General features: G+C 50.6%; 1 protein-coding gene across 3 annotated transcripts; it reads right to left on the reverse strand.

Moving 5' to 3' along the window:
- Positions 1 to 4,346: 4,346 nt before the first annotated feature.
- On the reverse strand, positions 4,347 to 8,976 carry LOC107157561 (CD209 antigen-like protein C). 3 transcript variants are annotated; one of them, XM_048813201.1, is made up of 7 exons: positions 8,711 to 8,972; positions 8,527 to 8,613; positions 7,508 to 7,597; positions 7,108 to 7,194; positions 6,557 to 6,708; positions 5,806 to 5,915; positions 4,347 to 5,117 (listed from the first exon to the last, which is right to left on the reverse strand). In XM_048813201.1, the coding sequence occupies exons 1-7, from the start codon at positions 8,754 to 8,756 to the stop codon at positions 4,937 to 4,939; spliced, it is 753 nt and encodes a 250-aa protein (XP_048669158.1). In that variant the 5' UTR covers positions 8,757 to 8,972; the 3' UTR covers positions 4,347 to 4,936. The 3 variants fall into 3 exon arrangements, with proteins under 3 accessions (XP_048669158.1, XP_015359399.1, XP_048669165.1); XM_015503913.2 differs by having other exon boundaries at positions 4,347 to 5,020; positions 8,711 to 8,964; XM_048813208.1 differs by lacking the exon at positions 7,508 to 7,597 and having other exon boundaries at positions 8,711 to 8,976.
- Between the last annotated feature and the right edge of the window lie 5,057 nt (positions 8,977 to 14,033).

Genomic DNA, 14,033 nt, shown 5'->3' on the forward strand with positions numbered 1-14,033 from the left:
AGAGAGAGAGAGAGAGAGAGAGAGAGAGAGAGAGAGAGAGAGAGAGAGAGAGAGAGAGAGAGAGAGAGAGAGAGAGAGAGAGAGAGAAGAGGAGAAGAGAAGAGAAGAGAAGAGAAGAGAAGAGAAGAGAGAAGAGAGAAGAGAAGAGAAGAGAAGGAAAGGAGAGGAGAAGTAAAGAAAGGAGAGGAAGAAGGAAAGAAATGGCCCTTAATGTGATAGTGGTGTCCATCAAGAACCCACAGCCAACCTCTTCCTACTGGAGAAACTTTAAAAACCATTTCCACTGATGTTGAAAAGAAAAATGAAGTGAAACCCGAAAGACTAGAAGAAAATGCTTGGAAATCATGTATCATACTGATTTCACACCCAGAATGTGTGCACAACTCCTAAAACCCAAGAAGAAGAAAATAACACAGCACACTAGTTTTTAAATGAGAAAAAGTACAACTGAAGAACAGAAAAATAAGTAGCTCAAATAAGAGACAAAGGACCTGAGTGCACTTGTCTCCAAAGAAGATACGCAAACAGCCAGTGGGGACATGAAAAGGTGTTCAACATGGGATCATCATCAGGGAAATGTGCATCAAAATCACAACGAGGGCTGGGGTTGTGGCTCAGGGATAGAGCACTTGCCTGGCATGCATGAGGCGCTGGGTCTGATCCCCAGCATCACATAAAAAAACTAAATAAACAAAGGAAAGGTATTGTGTCCATCTACAGCTAAAAATATTTTTTAAAAAATCACAATGAGACATCATCTTGTACTTACAGGATGGTAGCTATAAAAATAACAAAATTACAAATTTTGGAAGAATGTGGAGAAATTTGATCCTTTGTAGAGTGTTAGTGGGGAAGTAAAATGGTGGAAAACATATGTCAGTTTCTCAAGAAATTACAAATAGAATTACCACATAATCCAGCAATCACAATTCTGTGCATATAGCTAATAAGACAACAGCAAATATTCAAAAATATTTTTGTATACCCATGTCGTTGGCAGCATTATTCACAAGAACCAAAATATGGAAGCAACCAGTGTCTGTCAACGGATATGTAGAATCATTAATGTGGGATGCAGCTAAGGTAGTGATGAGAGGGAAATTCATAGCACTAAAATGCTTTTATACTAGGCCTGAATCAACAGGACTAAAAAACAAAATGGAACCACTCAGACTAAAGTTTCTTCTCATGAAGCTGAAATTCAGCTGTTTATCTAATGCCAAGAAGTCAATATCAGGAAGATAAAGTCCAGGGGCTGGGGTTGTGGTTCAGTGGTAGAGCGCTCGCCTAGCATGTGTGAGGCACTGGGTTCGATCCTCAGCACCACATAAACAAAATAAAGGTATTGTGTCCATCTACAACTAAAAAAGAAATCTTTAAAAAAAAAAGAAAGAAAGATAAAGTCCAAATTTTTTAAATGGGCTAGTTTCAATCGTTATGATATGGAAGTTCCCTCTGCTTTAATGCTTACACAAAAATGGGCACCTGAAGGAACCTCACATAAACAAATCTTTAGTCCTCTGTTGTCCTCTCTCCCCATCTTAAGAGTAATCTGGCTGGAAATGAGCAAGGCACTCTGTGTTGTTTGTGTCTGCTCCCCTCCCGCCCCTCTCTGTCCTTAGAACCAACCCATGTAGCTTCTGCCATCAGAACACCATCTATACCTCATGGACTTGAGAGTTGCAGGTTTCTAGAATCGACATGAAGCTAACCAAATCTCTAAATCAAACTGCCTGGTTTTATCCTTGATAGAGGAAAGATCTCAAGCCCTTAGTTTAAATTTCTTCCTCAAGAAACTTAAAATATCATGGGAAAGTCAAACCAAAAGCAAGCCGGAGGGTGGGCTAGAGTAGTAGAGAGCTTGCCCAGAGTGTGTCAGGCACGGGGTTCGAGTCTCAGCACCACAGGTTTGTGAGAATCTGAAGCTTGTTTTTACCGGGCAATATTTTTACTCGGGGGGGGGGGGGGAAGAACCGAGGGTCTGGGTCAGAGTTCAGTGCTTCTCTCTTTCCCTTTGGGGTCCCATTGTACTGTCACTGGGAAAGGGTTTATTGGGAGAAGAATCAGTCCTTTGGTTTCCTCCCAGAGACCTTCATTCTAGGCTGCATGGATACCTCCTTCCCGGGGATGGTCTGGTCCCTGGATGGTGTTTTCCTCCTTCCCAGGGATTGGCCTGTCACTAGGAAAGGCTGTACTGGGAAAGGAGCCATGGTATCCATGTGCTGCCCCTCTTGCTCGCTCCCTCCTCCCAGGCCACACTACACGGGGGTTTGTCATTTTCCATGTCTTACAGTGACAGCAGGGACGGCCTCCAGGGGAGGCTGGCTGGAGCTCCGGGAGTTGGAGTCCTTAAGGAAATTGGGTCCCCTGTTTTTGCCTCAATCTCCTGCCCCCTTGATCATTCATTACCCTCGGAATAGCCCTCAGCAAGCTCTCTTTGATGTTTTGGTTGCCAGGGTGATTGGGGGTGGTGGCAGTTGAGGTGACAAGGGAGGGTCCAGGCCACCTGGTGGAGTGTGATAGGATCTTGGAACAATAGTTTTTCTCACCGGGGATGTTTTATGAGTTTTATGAGTTGTCCCTCCCTGCCGGCCCATTCATGGCTGAGTAGGGGGATTTTTTGATGCCAAGCAAATCTCCCTGCTTATATTAGGTACCTGGAGCTGTCCTCAGGTCCTGTGAGTTGGAGGACTCAGTCCCAACAGGCTAATCTGGTTCAGAAGGCAGGAACAAGGGGTGCTCAGCAATGGGGGATTCCCAAAATCCCCTCTCAGACTCAGTAATTTCACACCAGAGTCACAGAACTCGGAACTCATTCTGCTGCTATGTGTTCATCTATTACAAAAGGCCAAACTCCCGGACACACAAACGAGAGAGTCACGGACCAGGGACGAGAGGAAGGAGTTACCAGAGCTCCCAGGTCTTCTCCAGCTCCCCCGGGTCGCCAGCCTGGGACTTGCCCATTCTTGTTCAAGAGTTTTTATAGAGGTCGATCTCCAACCTGCCCTAAGCCTGGAGATTGGCGGGGAAAAGGGGACTGGCATTTTTCACCTTCAAATCGACTATTTGTTCTTTCTGGTTACCAGCCCCAAGCCCTACTGTAGTTCACCTTATTGGCCTGAGTCCAATGTGGTCAAAACCCAAAGACCAAATAGCTTTTCTTATGATGCCACAGGAATGGAATGGGCATGGTCAGAGGGAAATGACCAGCAGAGGAGGTCTGGCAGGGCCACAGCTGACCACATGGGGAGCTCCGGAGCCTGAATGGCCTTTCAGTAGGTCCCCATGTTGGCCCAACATGGCCAGATTGTCCTTGTCCTACAACCCCATGAGCTGTACCAGGAGGAGGGAGGCAAACCTTGGAGAAGGCAACTCCCTGTGGGAGAGTCCAGACAGGAAGGGGCTGACGAACAGAGGGTCCAGAGGTCCATCTTCAGAATATAGTATTTAGCCTTACCTGGGGACATAAGATGCAATGGTAGCCATTTTAACATAGCCCTGCCCTTCGCCCACCCCAATTTTAAAACTGGCCAATCCTGTAGATTACGATCCTGAGCTCCTCCTATCAGAGCTAGGAGCGGAGCTTCATTGTGGATAAAAACAGGTGGATGGCCCACCCAAGCAGGCTTGCTGGCTGGACTTTGTCAGAAGCACTTCATCAGTAGCAGGTGCTTCTGCAGAAGCAAAGTTCGCCTTGCATCCAAGCACCTGTTTGATTCCTCAGTCCTCGGGTACTTCTAACACAGGGGCCGCACCTGCTGAGACTCATTGATTGACAGGGAGAATGAGTTCCCAGGTGTTTCCAACCTGCAAGAGGAGCTACAGCAGTAAAGGAAAGTGCCGAGCAGATGGGTGCAGGGGAGACGGGTGGAAGTAGAGTGGTGAAGGAAGCCATTCAGAGCCCCAGGGGATGAGGCAGCACCTACACATGGCCATGCACACCCTCTGGTCTCAGCAAGGAAGGCGGTGCATTAATGGACACAGCCAGCCCCTGAGTGCATCTCCCACCTGTCACTCTATTAAACTGGACCAGGGCCACTTCTTTGGGAGTCGTCTTTGGCAGATATTGTCACTTTCTCCTTCCACAAAGGGTTTCCCCTCCCTGATCCGTTCGTAAGCATCAGGCCTCCTCCCCTTGGTCCTGCGTTCTAACTTCTAAAGGAAAGCAACCCCCACCCTGCTGAGTGGTCATAATGTTCATTGCTGGGGAAATCTTGCTTTCCGTTTACAGAACCCCAAACACCCGGGGAGCTTTGTGATGTCAGTGCTTAGTCTTTTATTTCTATGCATCAACTAACACAAATCAGGTAAATGTCTTCAACTTGCAGAAAAGGAATACGTACATTTCAATAAAAGAAACACCCCGAGAGGTTGAGGTTTATTGCCATGTCCAGCCAGAGGAGAAAATGGAGACCCCCCCCCCACCGCCAGGTGATGGAAACTCCGTTCAGCATGCACCCTTCCTGCCCGCCGTCTCAAGGTCCCTCTTTTCCCTCCTATAAAAGCTCTTGTGCTCCCCAGGTTAGTGCTTTGAGGACAGTGGCCCCCTCCCTCTTCCAAGGTGCCAGATGAGGAGTAAACCTGATTCCTTCCTATCAACCCTCATCTCCTGGATATTCGCTCTTGAGCAGCCAGCAGCTGCTACGTTAGAACAGAAAATAGATTCTCAACCACAACCTCAAAGCCAAGGGGAACCCAGAGGCAAAGGAGGAAGAAGCACCATGTCCAGTCAGTCCCCTGGGAGAGGAGGAATGTGACAGAAGAGCCTCAGAGTCTTGCTCAGCTCGCGATGCCCACAGGCCTGTGGAGGAACTCGCGGGATCAGGAGGGTGGACGGGGCCGTGGTGGAGCCTGGGGAGAGACCCGCCTTCACTTGTGGGAACAGGAGCCTGCAGACTTCTTGCAGATCCAGGATTTCTCAAGGTCACATCTGCTGTCATTCCAGCCGTCCCCTCTGAACTCCACGCAGTCTTCCTCCCCGTGATTGTTGGGCTCCCCTTCGTTCCAAAACTTCATGAATCTGCAAGCCAGACGAGCGTGACCTCCGCCCCAGCCCCACTCGAGGAGCCCCGTTCCTGCTCCGGGACATTGGACGCTCTCCCCGCTTCCCTTCAGGCCTACGGCAGATAGATGAGTCTAGTTCTGGACCCCAAGGCCCCTTGTCCCCCATGCTTGAGGATGAGAACCAACCAACCAGCCGAGACTCCACATCCCAACCGCCTCCCTTACTGTGGTCTTGAACTCTGGGCCTCTGTACACCTCCCCCGGGCCTGGTACAATACACCCAGGGACAACATCTACACCCCAGAGCCCACTGGTGATCTGAACCAGCCACCACCAAGCCTGCTTAGCCCAGCTTGCCTGTTTCTTCCCGTGAACACCACAATGACTGTTCCTTCCCACAGTGTCTCGCCCTTTGTCTCCTGGCAGACCTTGGCACACTCTTGGGTAATTCCCCGGGGCAGGCTGTGTGTGCCCTCACTTGGGATCTGAGTGTAACAAGTCACCCTTCCAGTGACAAGAGCCCCAGACTGGCTGGTCTTACGAAGCCTCAGGCTTCCTACTCAGACACTTTACTGTAAATCACCAACCCTGGCTGCAGACTTCGTGCAGATCCACAGCCTCCTACATCTCTGACAGGGGGGTTTATGAGGCCGCCCTCCCACCTTAACGTGGGTCTCAAGACCCCTCCCTTGTCTCAGTAAATGCCACGCTCTTAGGCCTAGAGGGCAGCGTGGGGGAGCTCAGGGCAGAGTTTGGGAAACCCAGCCCTCTCTCTGGGGAATGCCCTTCTCCAGGACCTACCTGAAAAACAGAGGTGACCCATCCACCCAGAGCCACGTGCCTTCCTTATTCAGGTCTGACAGTCCCATCCAAGTGCTGCCTTTATTCTTAGAAGTCAACTGCAAGAAGTTCTGGAGGGGAGAGGAGGAGTCAGGAGGGAGCTCAGACCCCCAAGTTCCAGCGAGTGTCTCACCAATGTCTTGATGGCAAGTTCTGCTTGCAGTCTGACCTTCAGCCTTCTCGTGCACCAGCCAGCCCCCAGGTGTGCTCAGGAGGTCTGACTCCCTCCCACATGTGTGCGCTACGGACAGGTGTATTTGGACTTGTGCACACGATGCACAGAGCCACCTCACATCGCACACACTTGGCAACACCTCATGTTCACCGTCCTGTGAGTTCTGAGCATGATTCCCAGGAATTTACCCCCGCCCGGCCTCCATGCAGGGCATGTTCTGTATCGAGTGGTGCCCAGCTCGATCCAAAAGTAACAGTGGAAAATTCACGCCAGGGAAAATGGCAAAGGGACCAGGTTGCTAAACACCAGCTAGCACGACACCAGGGACCACTCACAATTTAGGTGACCCCCAAAGCGTTCAGCCACTTCCAGAACTGTGTGTGTCTCCTATGTAAGGTCTTAGAACCCTCTCATTCAGAGTCTCCTCCTCCTCCCCCTAAATGGTCCCGAAAATGTGTCCTAACCAACCACCTCCTCCCAGGTGGCCAGGGACCAGATGCATGCTCAGGCCAGAACAGGGACCCCCACCAGACACACCTGCTCCTCAGCACTTTTGATGATGACTAGTTGGGCTCCCACTTCCTGGCAGGCGGTGACAGAGTCATTCCAGTTCCGCTGGGACTTGGAGAAGAAGTAACAGTGTCCTCGGAAGAACGTCCAGTCCCAGGGGCAGGGGCGGCACAGGTGGTCTGTTGGGGGGGAGGGTCAGGACCCGTGCTGGGAGGCCAAGCTCCCGTGTCTGCCCCGCCTTCCAGCCCTGAGAGTTGGGGGCTCCTTCCACTGCATCTGATGGCTGTTCCCTCCCCTCTCCCTGGACCTCTCCCCCCCAGGAGAACCCAGGAGTCCTGGCATGGTCTCCTCCAGACTGGGAGAAGTAGGGGCTTCAGCACTCAGACAGAGACCAGGAGACTGGCTTCACTGGGTGCCCACTGTGCGCCTGGCCTACTGTGGGCAGCGAGGGATGTTGTCACCTTCCCGTTTGTTTCCATTTCTTGGTTGAGGAAACTGAGGCTCAGAATTGGCCCGTGACTCAGGCTGCGCCACCCAGACCCTCTGAAGCCTGGGGACCCTGTTCTCCTGTCACTCACCCAGTTCAGCCTCCGCCTGGGTTAGCTCTTGGTAGATGTCCTCCTGCTTCGATCTCTTCTGCTCATAGAAGTGGGAGAGCTTGGAGACTGGGCCAAAAGAGAGAGAGAGAAAAAAATTGCACTTATTGAATACCTACTGTGTGTCATGGCCTGCACTGGGTTCCCAGGGACACAGTTTCTGAGGGACAACATCTCGTTCAATCCCATTTGAAGATGAAGAACCCTGACACCCAGAGAAGGCTGGACCTCAAGGGGAAGTGGAACCAGGACCCTCCCCCTGTAGCTCCCTGTTCCTCCTCGGCCCTCAGAAGTGCCGAGAAGCCGCTGAGAGACCCCGTCCCGGCTTTCAGCCCACCTCCCTCCCACACCCAGCTGCCCCAGCCCTTGGGCCTTCCCTGACCTTTGACAAGGACGGCCATCAGGATCCCGGCCAGGAGCATGAGGCACAGCAGCTTCGGCACCAGGGGGATGTGGCCACGGCCCAGAAACCCTGCCAGAGAGAAGGATGGGTGGCCCGGAAAGCCAGCGTCCCTGCCTCAGCCTGGCCCAGGACAGCCTGGCCCCAAACCCCTCTTTCCCAGGGCACAAGATTCCAGTCCCATGACTTCCAGCTGTCCACAGCCCAGAGGTCCCCAGCCTCCAATTCCCCAGGACCGAGGAGTCCAGTTCCCAGATTCCTCCCCCCTAGAACCCAGGAATCCAGACCTTCAACCTTCACCTCCACAGGACCCTGTAGTCTGCTCCCCCAGACTCAAGGACCCCAAAACTCTGGTGTCCAGGTTTCCAGCCTCAGTCTTCCCAAGACACAGGGGTTAAGACCGTCAGCCTTCACCGAGAATCAAGTCTTCAACGTCCACTCTCACTACCCAGGAGTCCACTCAGGAGCCTAGTCCTCAGCCTCAACCTCCCCAGGACCCAGGACCCTGGTCCCCATTCTGCACTGCCAAGATCCTGCAGTCCAGTCCCCAGCCTCCACGACCTTAGGACCAGAAACCAGACCCTCAGCCTCTGTTTCCACAAAACCCGAATATCCAGTCCATTTCCACCTCTCCAGAACCCAAGAATGCACTCAGCCTCCACCCTCACCAGACCAGTGGGGTCCTGTCCTCTATATCCACCTCCTCGAGACCCCGGGGGTTCAGACCCCAGTTTCTATTACCCCAGTATCCAGGAGTCTGTCCCTGGCCTCCACCTCCCCAGTATCAGGGTCCAGTCCCCAGGACCCAGTTCTCCAGTCCTTCAGTATCTATCTCCCCAGGACCAAGGGATACAGAGCCACACTCCAGAACCCAGAAGTCCAGACCCCCCCATCTCCTCCTCCCTTGGACACAAAATCCAGATGGCCAGCCTCCAACTCCCCAGGACACAGACATCTGGGTGGACCTGTCCTTTACTGCCCACACCCCAGCCCCGCTCTACCTGCAATGCTCTTGAGGCCGCCCGTGGGTCGGAATCCAAAGCGTTGAAAGGAATACTTGGCGCCGCTGGCTGTCAGCTCTTCCTCGTCTGCACGGGCAGAGCGTCAGCCAGAGCCTGGGCAGCTGAGACCCAAGCTGGCCTCCCATACCCCCTCCCAGCTCCCAGAGGCCCAGCCCAGCCTCACCCAGGGGACCCAGCTGCTGCGCGTCCACATCCTGGAAGTCACTCATGCTCACCGCTGTCTCTCAGTGCCCAGGACTGCTGGGATCTCAGCCTTTATTCCCACCCCCTGTAACTCACTCCCTGAATCGACTGAAGGTCAGGAAGAGAAAGAGGGAACTGGCTAGGGGCCCTGGAAGATGCTAAAGGGATGGGCCCCCCATATTCCAGGAATCTCGGGCAGCAGTGGGAGTGGCCCGGTCCCGTAGCTGAAAGGACTGGTCCACTCACGGTGTGGCCAAGTCATGGGGTGCTTTCAACAGAACCAGGAACTCGCTGCCTCAGCTTGCTGGTGTCCTCACTGAGGGTGCCCCCTGCTGGCTTCGGGGACGGGGCTGAATCATCATGGCTCATGTCTACTCTGCGCTGCTCGGACCAGGCTCCTTTCTAACTGCTTCCTAGACTCACGAGTCCAGTCTCCCCAGGCTGTGTAGATGGTCTGACCTGCACCTTACAGTTGAGAGACAATGAGGGACAATGTGGTCAGGTAACCGACCCCAAGGTCACACACTGGTGAACAGCAGAGCTGGGATTTGAACCCAGAGATTCTGCTTCCAAGTCCACACCATGAACCAAAGAGGGTCACATAGTCTCAAGGAGGAAACCAAAAGATGCCTAGAAGCTTTATTCAAAATAGTCCCAAATGGGACCAAAAAAAAAAAAAAAAAAGGAGGCCACCAGCAGGTGAATAAAAACAAAAAATCCTGGGGCTAGGGTTGTGGCTCAGTGGTAGAGCGCTTGCCTAGCATGTGTGATGCCCTGGGTTTGATTCTCAGCACTGCATATTAATAAATAAAATAAAGGTCTATCGACATCTAAAAATATATTTTTTAAAAATCCTGCCATTCAATGAGTGGAATGCTATACAGCAACTAAAAAGCAACCTGCTGATCCAGGCAACAAATACATGAATGTCAAAAAAGAGCAAAAGTATTCAGACATAAAGAGTATGTACTCTGAGGTTCGATTTTATATGGATTTCAAGAACAGGTAGGACTGACATTTGATGTGGACTCAAAATGGAGTTTACTTATAAGGGGTGAGTGGGGATTGGCCAGGAGGAACACCAAGAAGTCCCTGTGAGATGGAAATGTACCACATTTTTATGTGAGAGATGTTTTCAGAGGTGTATTCCTACATAAAATGCTAGAGCTAGAAATATAAGACTTTGTGTGTCATGTTCTGATTAGAAAATAGGAAATGCATGCATCACGATCAAATAGTGAGGATTTTGACCTTCTATTCACTTTGTTTTTATTTGGGCTTTATTCTTCATTTTAGAGTAATTTCAGATTTGTGGTCATATTGCAAAAACAGAGCAGAGGCTTCCCACAGTCCTCTCATCAAGTTTCCCCTAGCGTTGATCTTCTACTTAAGAGAACATGTTAGAAATAGTGAATGTGCCCAGGTCAATTTCTTATTTATGACACACACAGTGACCTTCGTGGGTTTTCTAGATTTCACTATCTGGTCCCTAATGTCCTTTTCTGCTCCCAAATCCCACCCAGGATGCCACCTTGTGTCTAGACAGTCACATCTCATCTCGGGATTCTCTGTGCCGGGACAATCTTACTGATCCCTTGTTTTTGATGACTGTGAGCATTTGGAAGACCACAGGTCGGGCATTTGTGTACCGTCCCTCAATTTGGCTCATCTGATATTTTCCCCTGAGGTCGTGGATTATTTGGTGGAAGACCCTAGAGAGGAAAGCTGTTCCCATCACATCCTCCAATTCAGGGCGCAGGCTTCAGTGCAATTCTCCCTGATGGGATGAAGCTGGGTGACTCGGCACGTGCACCATGATGGAGTACACCTCTTCCACAAGTACATGAACAGCATGAGAAAACTGGTTTATATATCCCATAAACTAAAGCAGAAGATCCTCCTGAGTGTTTCACCACATTGCACAAAAGCGTTCAGCAAAACGTACCATCGATTGGCTATTCACTGTTCGTCAACCAGAAGTAGAAGGAGATGTGCTTACATGATAGCAGTGTCCATCAGGAATCTGAGCACACTCCTTCCTGTTGGAGAAAGGTCAGAAGCATTCCAAGTGGCCCAGGAAAAAAGAGTGACAAGAAAATCCACAGGTCTAGAGAAAATACTTGCAAATCACAGGTGAAGGTGAAGGTCTTGCATCCAAAGTGCACTTGTAACTCTTAAAACCCAACTAAGGAAAATAAGACAGCTGGTTTTAAAATGGAGAAAAGCTCAAATCAAGAACAGAAAAGCCAATAACTCAAATAAAAAATAGGCAGAGGATTGAATAACACATCTCTAAAGACGCACAAAGGGTTAATAAGCACACACGAGCTTTACATCATGCATCTTTAGGGAAATGCCAATCAAAACCATGCTGAGATATCACCTTGAAGTTGTTGGGTGACTGCTATAAAAAATAACAAAATGCCAGGCATGGCTGTAGTCCCAGCGACTTGGGAGGCTGAGGCAGGAGGGTCGCATGTTCGAGACCAGCCTCGGTGATTTAGTGAGGTCCTCAGCAACTTAGCAAAACCCCATCTCAAAACATATAAGGCACCAGGGATGTGGCTCAGTAGTAAAAAACTACTAGGTTCAATCCCCAGTATCTCCCCAAAACTAAATGAAATGACAAGTGTCGGCCCGTTCAGGGAGAAATGAAAACCCTTGCACACTGTTGGTGGGGATGTAAAATGGCACAGCTACAGTGGAAAACATACGTCAGTTCCTCAGAATATTACAAATACAACTAGCATATAACCCAGCAATCCTGATTCTGTGCATATACCTGGAAAAATTGAGAGCAAGGATTCACAAAGATATTTGCATGACCAATTTATTGCAGCATTACATGCAATAGCCAAAGAGTGCAAGCTACCCAGTGTCCTTCAGGGAGAAATGGATACACTTCGTGCACCATACAGCGGGATGTTAGTCAGCCTTGAACGAGGAAGGAAATTGCCACACATGCCACACTGTGGACGATCCTCGAGGACGTTATGCTAAGCAAAGTAAGCCAGTCGCAAAAGGACAGATACAGAATGGTTCTGCTCTTAGCTGATCCCTAGAATGTCACCTCTACAGAGACGGGAAATAGAACCGTGGCTTTAGGGGCTGAAGGAAGGACAACCAGGGAGCTGTTGTTCAAAGGTTCAGAGTTTCAATTTTGAGAAACAAAGAGCTCTGTGGATGAGTGCCGAGTGGTGGCTGTGCAGCCCTGGGAATGGGCTTGGTGTCCCCAAACAGCAGACTTAGAAATGTCCTTAGACGGTACAGTCTCTGCTCTGCGTATTTTGCCACAATTGAAATAACACTTTTAAAATTTTTTTAGTTGTAAATGGACACAATACCTTTATTTTATTCATTTATTTTCAAGTAGTGCTGAGGATGGAACCCAGTGCCTCCCACATGCTAGGCAAGCGCTCTACCACTGAGCTACAGCCCCAGTGTAAAAAAAAAAAAAAAAAATTTTAAAGGGCAAAAGATCTGAACAGACACTTTACCAAAGGAAAGAGCGCATAGAATGTCCTCATCCGTTGGGTTTTAATACCCCACTGGGGAGAGACGCCTGAACGTACAGCCGCTACTGTGGGGTGGCAAGGTAACAGTGATCTCTCCCCACATACGCTCCATACCTGCCTGGCACAGGCGGCAGGATGGTGTCCACCATGCAGACCACAGGAGGATGCATCTGGAAACAGTGAGCCACCACAGGGTGGGGAGTCCGACTCCGTGGTGACAAACAGCATGCTGGGACCCACGGGGACAGGATTGGCTGGGATGAATGGCTGCGGATGGCAGGGAACTAAAACTCACCCCTGGAGGGGGAACAGAAACCAGGCCTTGCCTTCCAATAGGCGTTGCTTGGCCAGGGGACATGATGGCAGAAGCTGCAGGGTGAGGGAGCCTGTGGGCCGGCCATCCCAGGGCCTCCTGCTTGGCCCCAGATGTCAAGGCACATTACACAGGGCCTAGTGTCAGGTCTTACACCCCAACTGACCCTTCGTTACATGACATCGATTTCCACCTTGGAGATGACTAAGACTTTTAGGGAGTAGGAGAAATACCCCGCAGGAAAAGAAACCCATAAGTGTGTTTTGTATGTAGAGAACCACAAACAACCCAAAGCATCTCACACACACACACACAACCACCCAACTACAGACTATAGTTTTCTCAGTGCCCATGGAACATTCACCAAGGGAGACCCTCTCCAGGGACATAAAACACTTAAATGAATTAAAATCATTTTAAAACCATTATATTCAGGTTCTTAGATACACAGGACCATAAGGTGTGTGTATGATTATAAGAGGGGACTTATTAGCCGGGCTTACACAGTCCGAGGCTGGATGTCCCACCATGGCCCTCTGCACGCTGGACAGCTGAAGGAAGGAACTTCTCAGTCTGAGAAGCTGGAGCCTCAGCACCAGAGGGACCAGTAAGGTTGTCCCGGGCTGAGACCGAAAGCCTGGACACTCCCCGGAGAGCCACTGAAGAGCGCCCACCCTGGGAGAGGGAAGGAGTCAACTCCAGTGTCCACGGGTGACAGCAGCAGCCCTTGCTCAAGCAGAATGAGACTCCCATCCATGAGACCTCCTCCTGCTTCCAGCCCAGGTTCCATCGGGGCCCCAGCCTCTGGACAGTGCTGTCCATCGGGTCTCCACTAGTGTGACGTCCTGTCGCGTTCCTCACGACTAAAACACTCAGGGTCCCTCCAGGGGAACTGGGTGTGCAAAATAACCACACAAGAGACAGAGGGACCTTTTTCTTTGGGGTCCTGTGATGGCTCCTCTGACCTTAAGGGTCTGCAGAAAGAGAGAGCGAGCAAGCACATGCTGAACACTTGTACTGAGGAGAAGCCATTCAAATGAGGCCGAGGTCAGGTTTCAGGGGGCTGAGTCTAGCTTCCTGATGTCTGCTGTCAGCAGGTTGACTGACATCTAGGAAGGCCACCCCCAAAGGCAGAGAAAGAAAAGGGGACCCACAAAGGGAGTTTCTATGGAACATTCTATCCCAAACAGGGCAAGTGGGTAACATCACAAAGGAACAGGTGGGTGTAGCTCAATCCATGGGCAATACACCTACGTCTGAAGACACGTCCTCAAACTTCCAGGACCCAGGCAATGTCCAGGTCACTATGAGATGTAGTGACAGTCAGAGCCTCTCCGTTCAAGGAAGGAGAATGTGAATCATTCAGAGTGGCCGCCTCCCACACCGTCCCACATGCCAATCACCTCTTAATCCTAGACATCTCTCAATCTGACCAAATTGACAACCCAGATGAACCATCCCAAGGACATTCTCTC

Source organism: Marmota marmota, unplaced genomic scaffold (genome assembly GCF_001458135.2).
Source record: "Marmota marmota marmota unplaced genomic scaffold, marMar, whole genome shotgun sequence".
NCBI lineage: Eukaryota > Metazoa > Chordata > Mammalia > Rodentia > Sciuridae > Marmota > Marmota marmota.